This window comes from Eumetopias jubatus, unplaced genomic scaffold (genome assembly GCF_037043125.1).
Source record: "Eumetopias jubatus isolate StellerSeaLion01/CBP00866 unplaced genomic scaffold, mEumJub1_p1.0 scaffold_9, whole genome shotgun sequence".
NCBI lineage: Eukaryota > Metazoa > Chordata > Mammalia > Carnivora > Otariidae > Eumetopias > Eumetopias jubatus.
Window position 1 is genome coordinate 94,245,889 of NW_028274815.1, and position 13,105 is coordinate 94,258,993.

Genomic DNA, 13,105 nt, shown 5'->3' on the forward strand with positions numbered 1-13,105 from the left:
AAGTAGTCCTGAGCTACAATGTGCATCATGAAAGGGATACTGTTGTCTTTCAATTGATTAAGAGGTTGCAATTCTGCATCTACTGCACCTGATTTAACTGCCCCAATACTTGTATTAATGGAATAAACAGCAATTCACTCCACATACCTCCTTCTACATATGTTCACTGTAGCAGATTTATAGATGAAAATAAGAAATCCAATTCTTATTATTCAATTAACTATATACAGCCAAGGTAAAAGTATCTGAAAGACTTTACATTCTCTTACAATTCTTCTAAATTATGTTTTTAAGTCCACTATTTCTGCCCTGATAAAATATATCTTTTTAGCAATGAGATTAGAAACCAACCTTTGTTGTAATATTTAATTTAGCATGTCAAATAATCAATTTGTAAAAACTTACTTGACATAAGTTTTGGAATCTGGGCTTGTCCTCTCAACAGTGGCCTGTATAAGTTCCCCTGATAAGTTGCAGGTGGTGGTGCAGCGTTGCCGTAAATGCCAGCCCCTGAGCCTCTTGGCATAACATGGCTATAAAAAGACCCCACCAACCAGAAAAAAATTTATAGACAGACCCATCACATCACAGCTGATATAAATTAAATAAATGCTAGTAGTTGTCTCTTTACTACTAGATCTGATTAAGATAATACAAACTTAAAAGATTTATGATTAACAAAGTTCAAAACAGTACCAATGGTAAGGGTGATAGCGTATATTCGTTGCCACATCAAGATTAATAATTACTTAAGTAGTAATTAATTACATCATGTAAAGAGTCTACTTTTCTTTTTTGTATCATATTTCAGTTTTGCCCTCAACGATTCATGCTGTTGCTATCACTATACTTCTGCTCTATACCTTGCCGTTTTCAATTCTATCAAACATTTCCCTGTATTTTTCATAGTCTTCATAATTATAGTATGCATATACCTATAGAGTACTTTACAATGTGATGTCTCTTATTTTATTAAACCAAACCATTCCTCTCATTTAGTACTACTATTATTGATAACAATGCACTACAGATTTAGGCATATAACTTTATGCTCCTCTAAAATTATTTTCTCAAGATAAATTCCAAGAAGTAGGAATATGGATCAAAGTTAAGAGTTATCTTCATGTACTGATCATATATTGTATTTTGTACTTGCTATGTATTATGTATCATATATTGTAATGTACTGATTAACACTTTAATCAGATTCTGCCATACATTAATTCAGCTAAAACTTTCTGGAAGGTAAAGAGAATGTTTTATTCCTTTGAAAGATCTGTCAGAAAGACAGGAGAACCTTTTAAGAGAAAATAACAGAATTCTCAAACAGCACATAAAGCATAATGCAAAGAAACAGAAGTGAATTTTAAAAATGAAGAGCATAAGAGTATCAAAGTCATTAAAATATTTGCCAAATAGTTTCATTTAATGGTCTCTTAAATATCTGTAGCATAAATACTGACTTAATCCTTGTGAATGATTCAGAAAAAGCAAAACATACAAAGGACAGCAACCTACCACTCACCCCAAAGTCCTGAATGCAGCCTGATCCAGGTGGACAGGCCGCCGGTCCCGATTAAAGCCAAGCTGGGGCTTCCACTGCCGTCCATTGCTGGACTTTTCCCAGTCACTAGGTTTCAGTACTGGTGCTGGTTTTCTGACCATTTGAAAATACAATATTCAGTACTGGGATAAACATTGTTCATACAAAATAAAACTAGACAGTTCATATTTTATAGCCACATCATTGTTACCTTGCTCCTGGAAGCATTACAGCTTTAAAAATGTAGTCTTCAGCAAACTGTGGGTCTTTAAAATTAATACTAGAAGAGAGCAACATACAATTTAATCACTTTATTATGTTACCTTGGCTCAACTATTATGTAAACTGAGGTACATTTCATGTTTAAAAAGAGTAACTAAAATTCCAAAAGTCTTCTCCAAAAATTTCACCAAATAGCTAAATATCTTTTTCACCAAACTGCTGCTAATTCCTAGTACACAGCCTTCATGTAATTTTCTCTGTGGGAAAAGCCATGCTCTAACTAACTGTGGGTGATCAGAGTGAAGAAACAGACACTGCTTCAAATCTCAAGAAATTCCAACAGGATACTGGAGACAGGTGGAAAAGGTTTACAAAAGCAACAACAACAACAACAAAAAAAACCACCTTTCATTTTGTTTCGTATGGGGCACTTACCCTCCAGCATCTTAGGGAAAATTAGTTCTTGTTGCAAGAAAGAAAAGATGCAAACACTACTAGAAACACTTGCAAAATCAGAAAGTGAACACAAATAATCTATGGGGAAAAAAACATTAAATTTCCCAGTTGGAGCCCTCTCTTAATGTTTCTCTTGTATCAGGAACAGTCACAATTTGAAAACTATACAGAAGGCTTATTTTATAAGTCTGTACACTCAGACTGTTGAGTATAAGCTGGATCAAGCTTCCTTTCTGGTGGGGTTTGTGTGTCCCAAAGGCTGGTAAATATTTAAGTTTTCCTTTTGATATAGCAATGCCTCTTTCTAGGACTCTGGATCTGTACCAAGTTTATACCTAAGGATGCTCACGACATTTGTATTCATGCTGAAAAACTAAAACCTAAGTGTATGACTAATAGTGGACTGGTTAAAGAAACTATGGTTCTCCCTAAAAATGGAATCCTCAATTGACATTTCAAAAAATATAGTAATAGAATACCTACTGACATGGGGAAAATACATATACAACAGACTAGACATATATTCATCAAAAAGTTATCAGTGATATTCTCTGTATAACTGTCTCCTTTCCTTCTTTGTGCTTTTTTAATATTTTCTAAAATTCCTCCATGATTACAATTGAAAACAGTTTTATTCAAGGTTTTATTGAAGTGGTTGACATCTTAGATAGCTAACTTTTTTCTCTTCAAATACTGCCACTTTAAATTATCAGGGCCTATTTTCATTGCACTGGGATTTAACTGTATATTTTAAGCACACAAAAATAACTTCATTTATAATAAAAATGATTTCAAGAGCAGCTGAACAATACTTCATTTACTGAACCCATTCCTCTTACAACTCACTCTTCACTGGCAACCGTCTTTATCTCAAATGTTCTCTACTGGGCAAAGTGGCTTAGGACAGTGTCACAGGTTTAAGAGGGTGACAGAGAAAATGGTAGTTAAGTATAGAGGTTCATTAGGGCCTTCAGATACAAAGAGAGAAAATCAGTAATAGAGCAAGACTTGCAACGAGAATGTCTCAAAAACAGTTATCTTTGTGTTAGCAGGGCTCTTCAGCAGTTTGTCTCAAAAACAGTTATCTTTATGTTAGCAGGGCTTTTCAGCAGTTTACCAAACAAACTTTAAGAGTTCCCAGGGCATAAACAGTCTCAGGGTGGGCGTGGGGTTACAAATACTGGCCAGGTATTAAGCTTGCCTCCCCTTCTGATAAAGGAAATGGGAAATATTTAATAACATTTTCGTAAGAAAGAGGAAAAGACAACAATAGACCAGAAAAGATGCTGAGTCAAAGCATGTGTGTGTACATACCTTCCACACATGTCTTTGTGAACGTGGGATAAAAGCATGTGTGTATGGGGGAGAGGGAAGAGGATTCTTTCACCTGGGACCAAAGAAACCATCATCCAAGAGTCCATGATATAAAGTGGTTATAGAATGGGAGAGGAAATAAATGTAACCAAGACATGGAAAGGGGTTCTAGAATCAAAGAATAGCTCAGTTTAATTGGAGTAGCCTTCTCAATGGGGATCTGGGAGAGAAGTAAGCCTTATACAAATGCTCTGAGTGATTGCATCCTCAATTCTCCTAAGAAAGACACAAAACTAGTCCCATTCTAAAGGAGCAGGACACAAACCAACTGGTTACATGCAATGAATGAAGTTCTCAGGCCTTTTTTAAAAAATTTGTATTTATTTATTTATTTAAAGATTTTATTTATTTGAGAGGGAGAGAGAGCACAGGAGGAGGAAGGGTCACAGAGGGAGAAGCAGACTCCTTGTGGAGCAGGGAGCCCGATGCAGGAACCGATCCTGGGACTCCAGGATCCTGACCTGAGCCGAAGGCAGACACTCAAATCGACTGAGCCACCCAGGCACCCAGGCCCTTTTTTTTTTTTTTTAATTTAAGTGGAGCTGGGCATGGAGTTTGGGTATGGAGCCCAATATAGGAGCTGAACTTACGACCCTGAAATCAAGATCTGAGCCGAGATCAAGAGTTGGTTGCTCAACCGAGCTACCCAGGTACCCCAAGTTCTCAAGCCTTAACTCCCAAGTGGGACCTCAGTTGAGAAGAGCTAGATTAGAGTGAGCAAGTTTATGAAAAGAAGTGAGCAGGAACACAGACTGACCAAACTGGGTTAATGTCATTGAGGGGCTGTTCTGACCACAACATGAAATCACTTCAGGTAGTCAGTCAGTGAGGGAGTAAATGAGATCAAGAATGCAACTCAAAAAGAACCTCCTGGCAGCAGTGTGTAAGAGAGCAGAGGGAGAGAACCAAAAGAAGATCATCGACACAGTCTAGGTAAGGGCCTTCAATATGTGCTGGAGGTGGGAATGCTGGGCAGGCAAAAGAAATGGCAGGGCTGGAACTGGAATGAAGATCACATTCCGATAGGGCTTGAGATGAAAATCTGCATGTCATGTACAGAAAGATGGAAACTAAATAAAGGAAACAGCCAAGGTAATTAGTTCCCAGGCAGAAGAGGTAACCCCAGGTTCACAGGGATAATCTCTCCAGAAGGACAATGGTTATAAGAGACATACTAAAACAGCTGAAACCAGTGTTTGAGAAAACAAACCCATTTATTTATGAAATATGTGCAGTTTACTGTCAATTGTTCCTCAATAAAACTTTAAAAATTCCATCATTCATGCTCATGTTCTAAAAGGGAAAAAATTTCCAAGATAATAGGAAAAAAATCTCCAAAATCTCCTCTACTTACCCTCAGAACTAAACTCCACAGAGTGATCTATATACTTCTTAGGGAACAAACCATTAGGAGACAAAAAAAGAGCATCTAAAAATAAGCTTGGAGGTCCCTACTGAACAGACAAGTGATACTATTTTTGATCTCCAAGATTAAAGCATTCTTTTCCCTTGGATCTTTGAGAACAATTTGAAGACTTATTCTCTCCTAAAATGAGTTAAGCTTTCACTGGTTGAGAGGTTTTTTTAGTAATTTGTTCCCAAAAATATATACTAAGAACTATTATATTTTTAGAAAATAAAGAACAAAAGAAAAGCACAACTCAACTATACTTTTCTAACGTGAAACACCAGCCACAACTTAAACAAACCTCTCCAAAAACTGAAATACATAAACCAGGCAGGAGCTCATTAGTCCCAAAGGGGAACTTTACTGAGATCCAAGCTTTCAAAGTTCCTTCATTTTCTTCAGGCTTATGTTCTTATAAACAGAGAAACTAAAATAACAGAAATAATGTTATTATAATAAAACTAGAAATAATAAAGAAGAAAAACAGATTATTCTTTGGCAAATTTCTACCACCAGAAACAAAAGAGCTTACTGTGGAGCACGTCAGGGGAGGGAAAGCAGTAACACTTAGATAAGACAGAAGCACCTTCAGGGGCACCTGGGTGGCTCAGTTGTTAAGCGTATGCCTTTGGCTCAGGTCATGATCCCAGAGTCCTGGGATGGAGCCCCGCATCAGGCTCCCTGCTCAGCAGGAAGCCTGCTTCTCCCTCTCCCACTTCCCCTGTCTGTGTTCCCTCTCTCGCTGTGTCTCTGTCAAATAAATTTTAAAAATCTTTAAAGAAAAAGACAGAAGCACCTTCAGAGAGGAAATGAGTTAACAGAATAGCTTATAGATTCAACAGGTGGCCCCTCGAGGTAAGAGAACTATGCTTAGATGTATACTGCTTCATCTAACTCTGTAAACACAAGCATTTTCCACCACTTCTTCCAGGTGGCACAGGGCTGACTTACCCAGCCTGGGCTTCTATCTACCAGCCCACCCAGGAGTAGCACAATGGACCCGTCCGTTGGTAGGGAACTTCCCTATTATTTTAATCACCTGTCAACACAAACACCCTAAGGACAAAATATAAAAACTGTAAACCTAAGCGTGGTTGAAAATAAAACTGAGCAGTGTTTTTATTTGTATTACAAGTAGCACTTTAGACACCATTAGTAACAAGAAAATACTATAGCAAAGTCTCAACAGAAAAGGAATGGAATGTATAACATCCCTTTCCAACTCAATTTACTGTAAGAATTATCCTTAGAAATGCTATTTTAAGTACTATTACTGTTTGAGTGCTAGCACACTTCACAAAGATACCAGAAAACTCCAAATATCAAGTTACATATTTTTACTCTACCTTTCCCTGATACATTCCTTAATTAATGCTAAATCAGCATACCAATGCAAACTGTTCTTGTAAGAAAAACTTCGTGATTCATATACTTGACATTTTAAAGCACTTTAAGAGTTTACAGGACTTAAGATGTCTTTTCTGACATTCTATCAGAAGAAGTTAACCCAGCAGTGGAAATTAAACCCTCCCAAGAGCTTTCACCATCAAGTCTGTGACTGATTGTATGTATTCCTCTTCTTCTAGGCTTCTGATTTCAAGTTATCTGCTTGCCAACCACAAGTCTTACAGATACTACAGTTAACGGTTACGTTTAAAAAAGCTCCTTGAAGAGAAAAAACATTCTACCCCTTGCCTGATTCACAGAAAGTCTGAGAAACACTCCTTTGAAGGAATAAGGGCTCCTGGAAGATGCTGGCAAACACTGGGCTTTGACACTATGAACACTTGGGCTTTTACCCAGGTTTAGAACTATGCCAGGTGTTATGAGGAAAAACAAACAAACAAAACACCCAAAAAAATTTAACAATGCTACTGATAAAAATAACATCTAAGATTATATAAATTCCAGATTACATTTCAGAAGAGAAAAAAAGCTATGAAAGATAGGCTACAAAGGAACGAACATTCCAAACAATGGAAGGAAGGTACAGAGGTCAATGGGATACTCATGGGAAGAGCCTGGGTTGAAGGAAGAGGTAGGTGTCCTTGAGGAACTGTGGGGATTCAGGCACAGAGATATGGCTCTGCCAAACCATGACAGGCCTTGAAAAAGCAAAGAAGTGTAATTCCACTGACACTACAGAGCAAAGATTTCTGAGGAGCAGTAGTGTTTAACAAAGATAAGCCTCACAGTGTATGCTAGTAGATTTAGTGGGAAGGTAGAATCAAATAAATTAGCTGGGAGATCATTACAGTAATTCAGGAGAAGAAACTACAAAATGAAGGGGAAAAAAAAAAACACTACAAAATACACGCTCACTGGGAAGAGCCAGATATAAAAAACAACTGGGAAAAAGAAAATCCAGAACAGTGGTGTATATATAGGGATTAAGGTAGAATGAGAAGCCAAAGCATATAGTGTAAGAGAGCAGAATCTAAGTCTGGGCAACAGGATGGTCAGGGACACAAAGGGGAGATCAACAAGGAGAACTGGTGAGGAGCACTGGACAAAGAGGTCTGGAACACTGAGTCTGAGGTAAAACAAAGGGGGGTGTGTGTGTGTGTGTGTGCGCGCGCGTGTGTGTGTGTGTGTGCGCGCGCGCGTGTGTGTGTGTGTGTGTGTACTCCTCCAGATGAATAGAACATTGTGCTGCTGCAGTACCTTTTCTTTAATTTTAAAATCATATGAGGTTTTATATATTTAAAATGTTTTTTTCTTAAAGATTTTATTTATTTATTTGAGGGCAGGGAAGAGCACAAGCAGGGAGAGTAGAGGGAGAGAGAGAAGGAGACTCCCTGCTGAGCAGGGAGCCCACCTGGAATCATGACCTGAGCCAAAGGCAGACACTTAACCGACTGAGCCACCCAGGCGCCCCTACATTTAAAGTTAACAAAGAATTAGTCTAAAGATACTACGTCTAAGCAAATTACAATGGTGAAGAGTGGGATGAGGAAAAATACGGGAGATAGCTCTGTTCTATTCAAAGTTAAGCGACTAATATGTTGACTGATTTATGGAATCAGAATTGGGAGGAAAAAAAAGATCTCCTAGGTCACACCTGCTTGTATTTTTCCTTCTAGGAACTTAAACACTTCAATAACCCCTATCATATACCTTTTTAACACTACAGGTAAGACCTCTGTGATGGGAAAAACCCACCTAAACTCAACTTGAAGAAACAACTTCTCAAATACAGGATGGAATACTGGATGCATCCAAATAGAGAAGGGAAAAAAATGACAGGAGTCAAAATAGAAATGACCAGCAACTGGCACCAGAGCCTGCACTCTCAGATTTTCATTTATAAAGCAAACACAACACTGGGATGAAAAACAAACCCCCAAACAAACAAACACACAAAAACTGTAATCAACTGGATCAACCTCATTACCCCTCAGAGGAAACACTGAAAATTAGCTCATAAGGTAAAAGTTAACATGGTCTTTCACAAATCTCTAGGAAATTAACTCAAATCAATTTTATTATGAAGTTATTTTCAACATATAGCTGAATATGCACCTAGATCTGGGATTTGTCTTATAAGTTTAATAATCTTATGAACACAATGGGTACCAAATAATATCAAAGGCCTCTTCAGGCTCAGAACCAACCAGCCAACAATAACACCACCATACAAACAGAAGCTAAAGGATTTGTCAATTTTGTAATTTTTCCCTTGGACAAGTCTTTCTATCCTAATTAGAAAGTTAAGTAGAATTAACTACTTCTAAAGGGCTGGGCAGAAAGGCCCCTGAAAATAAGGCAGAAAAACTGAGGAGCACGAGCAAGCACGTGACAATCCAAAGACAGAACTGGTGGGATTAACTGGCCTGAAGCACCGCTGGAAGGCAGAGACTCCACCGGTTAATACAGTGTCCACACTGGATGTGCCTGAACCAGACTGTTCATGATGGGTGCAAGAGCTTGGCTCACAATTCTAAACCCCACCCTTAACAGAAGAGCTCAAAGACAAAGAGCCAGAACAAATTACACGTAAAGATAAATTAAAAATGTGTGTAAAGATAAATAAAAGCAACTAATCCAGAAAGATTTTCCAAATTCATGACAGTTTTCTTTAAAATAAAAGCCCTTCTAAAGTGACAGTTGCTATCTAAATCCATTAAGGATAGGAAAATGAACATGCTTACACTTTACAATGATAAATCTAAATAAAATCTAAAATACTTCCCAAGAGTAAGAGAAATAGTAAGAATGACTGGGAAAAAAGGATTCAGTAACAGTCTTCCCAAGCAGGCTTTTACAAAATCCTTGAATTACTAGGCTGTGTTTGCCTTAGTCTTGCCTACAGACTGAAGAAAAAGGTAACATAAATCCTGCCATCAAGATCAGTAATTACATACAAGAATTAAGCAAATGAGTAGGGTGTTGGTTTTTATTCTCAACAGTCACATTATATTTTATACATATGGAATGTTGTCATCGTGACAGAAATGAAATACAGGGGGGTGGGAGGGATGGGGTGGCTGGGTGTTGGACACTGGGGAGGGCGTATGTTGTGGTGAATGCTGTGTATTATGTAAGACTGATGAATCACAGACCTGTTCCCCTGAAACAAATAATATATGTTAATAAAAAAAAAAATAAAGAAAGAAATGCAAGTACATTTTCCAGGTAGCAGAAGTTAACCCTTGATATAATTTTAGTTTTTATAGTAATTGTTGGTAAACATTTCCACAAATTCATTCTATCTCAACCAAAATAAAATATGTAATAGTTTTGTTTTTCAACTCTGCAGGGCCACACCTGTAAATATAATGAAAATAATCTGTTATAACACAGAGAAGCTGTGTGGGCCTCTGGGGTGAAGAGGTCTGTTTGCTCCTACATAGTAAACTACTCCTAGAAACTCCTACTTTCTACCTCCCACTTTCCTAATCCGGGAAGAATTAGAGGTTGTCAGGGGAAACCAGAAAGCAGAGAAGCAAGCTTGTTAAATCAGTAACCTTAACAATATACATAATTTAAAGTCAAGAGGCCGTGTTATGAGGTCTGCAACACAGGGACTCTCCAATCTCAAAGCACTGGTGGAATAATAGCTGCCATTTCCTTGTGATTCAGAGGTCTTCTTAAACTTATTTGCAAGTTCAGAGCTGTGTTTTGGTCAAACGACATGAATTTTGGAAGACTTACCTGATTGCAGTGTTCTGTGTTAGATCCCGTAACATGGGGACAGGAGAACATACTATTCTAAAGAGAAAGAAGAATAAGTTGTAACCTTTGGATAAGTGGAATTAAGATGTTGCTTTAGGAAAGAGAAATCATTAAAATATACCAACAAAAATGACATAACCAATTATATCTTTAAAAAAGGACCCTGTCTTCCTTGTTTGTAATCTCCTTAACAGAAAACTATGATGGGCAAACGGCTCATATCAGAATTTATAAAGGATACAAACAAACCAAAAAGGGGCACGGGGGGGGGGACGACAAATAACTGAACAGAAGAATAGAAAGGGACTTGATAAATGAGGAAAACCAAATGGTAAATGGTTAATAAATATACCATATGGCATTCCATTTCATTAGTAATCAGAGAAATGCAACTGTAAGCCACAGATGCCAATAAGCATCCACTAAACTGACAAAAATTAAGGTCATGACAATCAATTCCAAGGGTTTGCAAGAATGTAGAGCAACAAGATCTCTCACAAACTGCCACTGAGATTAGAAAATAGTGAATCGCTTTGGAAAACCACCCAATATTATCTACAAAAGAGGAAGATACAATTGACCGGCAATTCCCAAACTCTGATCTCAGAACCGCTTTAAAACATTCCTAAAAATCAAGGACCTCAAAGAGCTTCTGGTTATGTTGGTTATGTCTATCAATATTTACCTAATAAAAATTAAAACTAAGATATTTCTAAAATACTAATTTAAAGATAACAGTAATAAACCTATTACATGTTAACATAAGTAACATTTTTTATGAAAAACTATTTTACAGAGCAAAAAAAAGAGAAGTATCAGTGTCTTACATTTTTGAAAATTTCTTTAATATCTGGCTTAATATCTATCTTAATAGCTGGATTCTCTTATCTGCTTCTGATTCAATCTCTTGAGATAGCTATCACACTACATTCAGCTTCTGGAAAACTCCACTGTACACTCAAGAGAGAAAGAGAATGAGAAAAGCAAATAATATCATAGCATCTTAGTATTATTATGAAAATAGCTTTGACCTCATGGATCTCCTCGTAAGGGCTTTAGGGACCCTGAGGGCTCCCTGAACACAGTGACACAGCTATTAGGCTGAAGAGGTGGGCTCTGACCCCAAGTCTTTTTTATAGTCTAGCTGGTTTTCTGTTTTGTTTTCTCACTATTACCAGAAAATAAAACATTTAGGCAACAAGGAAAAAATGCTAGCTAAACTTCCTCCCAGTCACCCCAATGTGCACAAATGAATGCTTACTGATCTGGAAGAACAGCTTCTTCATCCAAAGAAAACTTTCCTTGAATCCCATGACATAGTTCAGGTGGTACATCCACTGGCTGTGGAAAAAAGCATTCCTGATCATAAACCCAAAAGAATGGAAAGCAGGGACTCACACATATACGTGTACACCAATGTTCATAGTAGCATTATTCTTAAATGCCAGGAGGAGGAAACAACTCAAGTTCCATCAATCAACAGATGAATGGATAAAGAAAATGTCGTATATACACACTATGGCCATAAAAGGAAGGAGGCCCTGATACATGCTACAACATGGATGAACCTTGAAAACATTATGCTAAGTAAAATAAGTCAGACAAAAGAGGACAAATATTATAGGATTCCATTTATTCCATTTACAAAGAACAGGTAAATTCAGAGACAGAAAGTAGAAGACAGGTTACCAGAAGTAAGGGGAGAGGAGAATGGAGATGTATTGTTTAAGGGATAACCAGTTTCTGTTTGGGAAGATAAGTAAGTTCTGCGAGTAGATAATGGTGATGGCTACACAACACTGTACACAGATTTAATGCCACAAAATTATACACTTTTTAAATGGTTTTTAAAGATTAAAATGGTACACTTGTTCCTATTTTTTTTTTTAAGATTTTATTTATTTTTGAGAGAGCAAGCACATGCGCACATGAGCTGGGGTAAAGGGCAGAGCGAGAAGCAGGCTCCCCGCTGAGCAGCGAGCAGGACACGGGACTCAATCCCAGGACCCCGGAATCATGACCTGAGCTGAAGGCAGATGCTTAACTGACTGAGCCACCCAGGTGCCCCACTTGTTTCTATTTTATCAACATTTAACAAATGTTTTTCTGATGAATTAACCAAATAATTATACTGTCTAAAAGCATTTTATGACGGAAAAAGAGACCATACCTCTGTGGAACCTGTCTGGTAGAGTTCTAAAATGAAGTCATGGAGTGGGTGATGTTTCCCCACAAATAAGACGTCACCGCCAAGACTGTTTCTTTTAGCTGGGGGGATAATAAGGAAAGAATAAAGATCAAACAATTATATCTGCAAGAGCAACTTTTATAAGAATAAAATAAAAACATCTAAAATTTAAAAACTTAAGTATAAGGTCTACAAAAAATAACGTAAAAGTGACAGACCTAAACTTGTGAGGTCTCTGTAGAAGAAAAACAAGTTTGACAATAAGGTTTCAAAGATCAATGACTATCAGAAAAAATTATCACTAAAACAATATCTGAATATAGTATTATAAGATAAGGGACAAAGTAATTTATACAGAACTCAATTTCTTACTGTAAGAAATATATAACCATTTCCTGAGCAAACCCAAACAAATTATACCATCTGATAACAAAAACTATTCTAAGGATGGCTGACAGAGAAATTATTTCTATAGGTTTATTATACTGGTGTTAAATAAATTTTCCAACTGAGTCTAGCATTGCAATTTCCCAATACTTTTAACTGTATTTTAAATGTCATTCTTTGTACAAAATAACATTTCAGGTTAGCAATCTAAGAGTAAATGCCTTTGTTTCAACATAACTTTTTAAACAAAGTTACTGTTATTTAGAGAGGATGAAGGGAAGAAGGGAGAAGGAGGCAATTAATACACTCCCAGCACAGAAAAATATTTGTGTGTGCGCATGTCATATAAGAA

The 13,105-nt window shown here is 37.1% G+C and overlaps 1 protein-coding gene across 1 annotated transcript in view; it reads right to left on the reverse strand.

Annotated features, from left to right (window-relative positions):
• Positions 1-13,105, reverse strand: part of XRN2 (5'-3' exoribonuclease 2) — an 85,201-nt gene that overhangs the window by 19,852 nt on the left and 52,244 nt on the right. Inside the window, exons 22-27 of the mRNA XM_028123730.2 lie at positions 12,349-12,446; positions 11,440-11,519; positions 10,158-10,214; positions 1,755-1,823; positions 1,526-1,657; positions 406-533 (exon numbers count right to left, since the gene is read on the reverse strand). Coding sequence (XP_027979531.1) covers positions 406-533; positions 1,526-1,657; positions 1,755-1,823; positions 10,158-10,214; positions 11,440-11,519; positions 12,349-12,446 — 564 coding nt within the window. The remainder of the gene's footprint in view (positions 1-405; positions 534-1,525; positions 1,658-1,754; positions 1,824-10,157; positions 10,215-11,439; positions 11,520-12,348; positions 12,447-13,105) is intronic.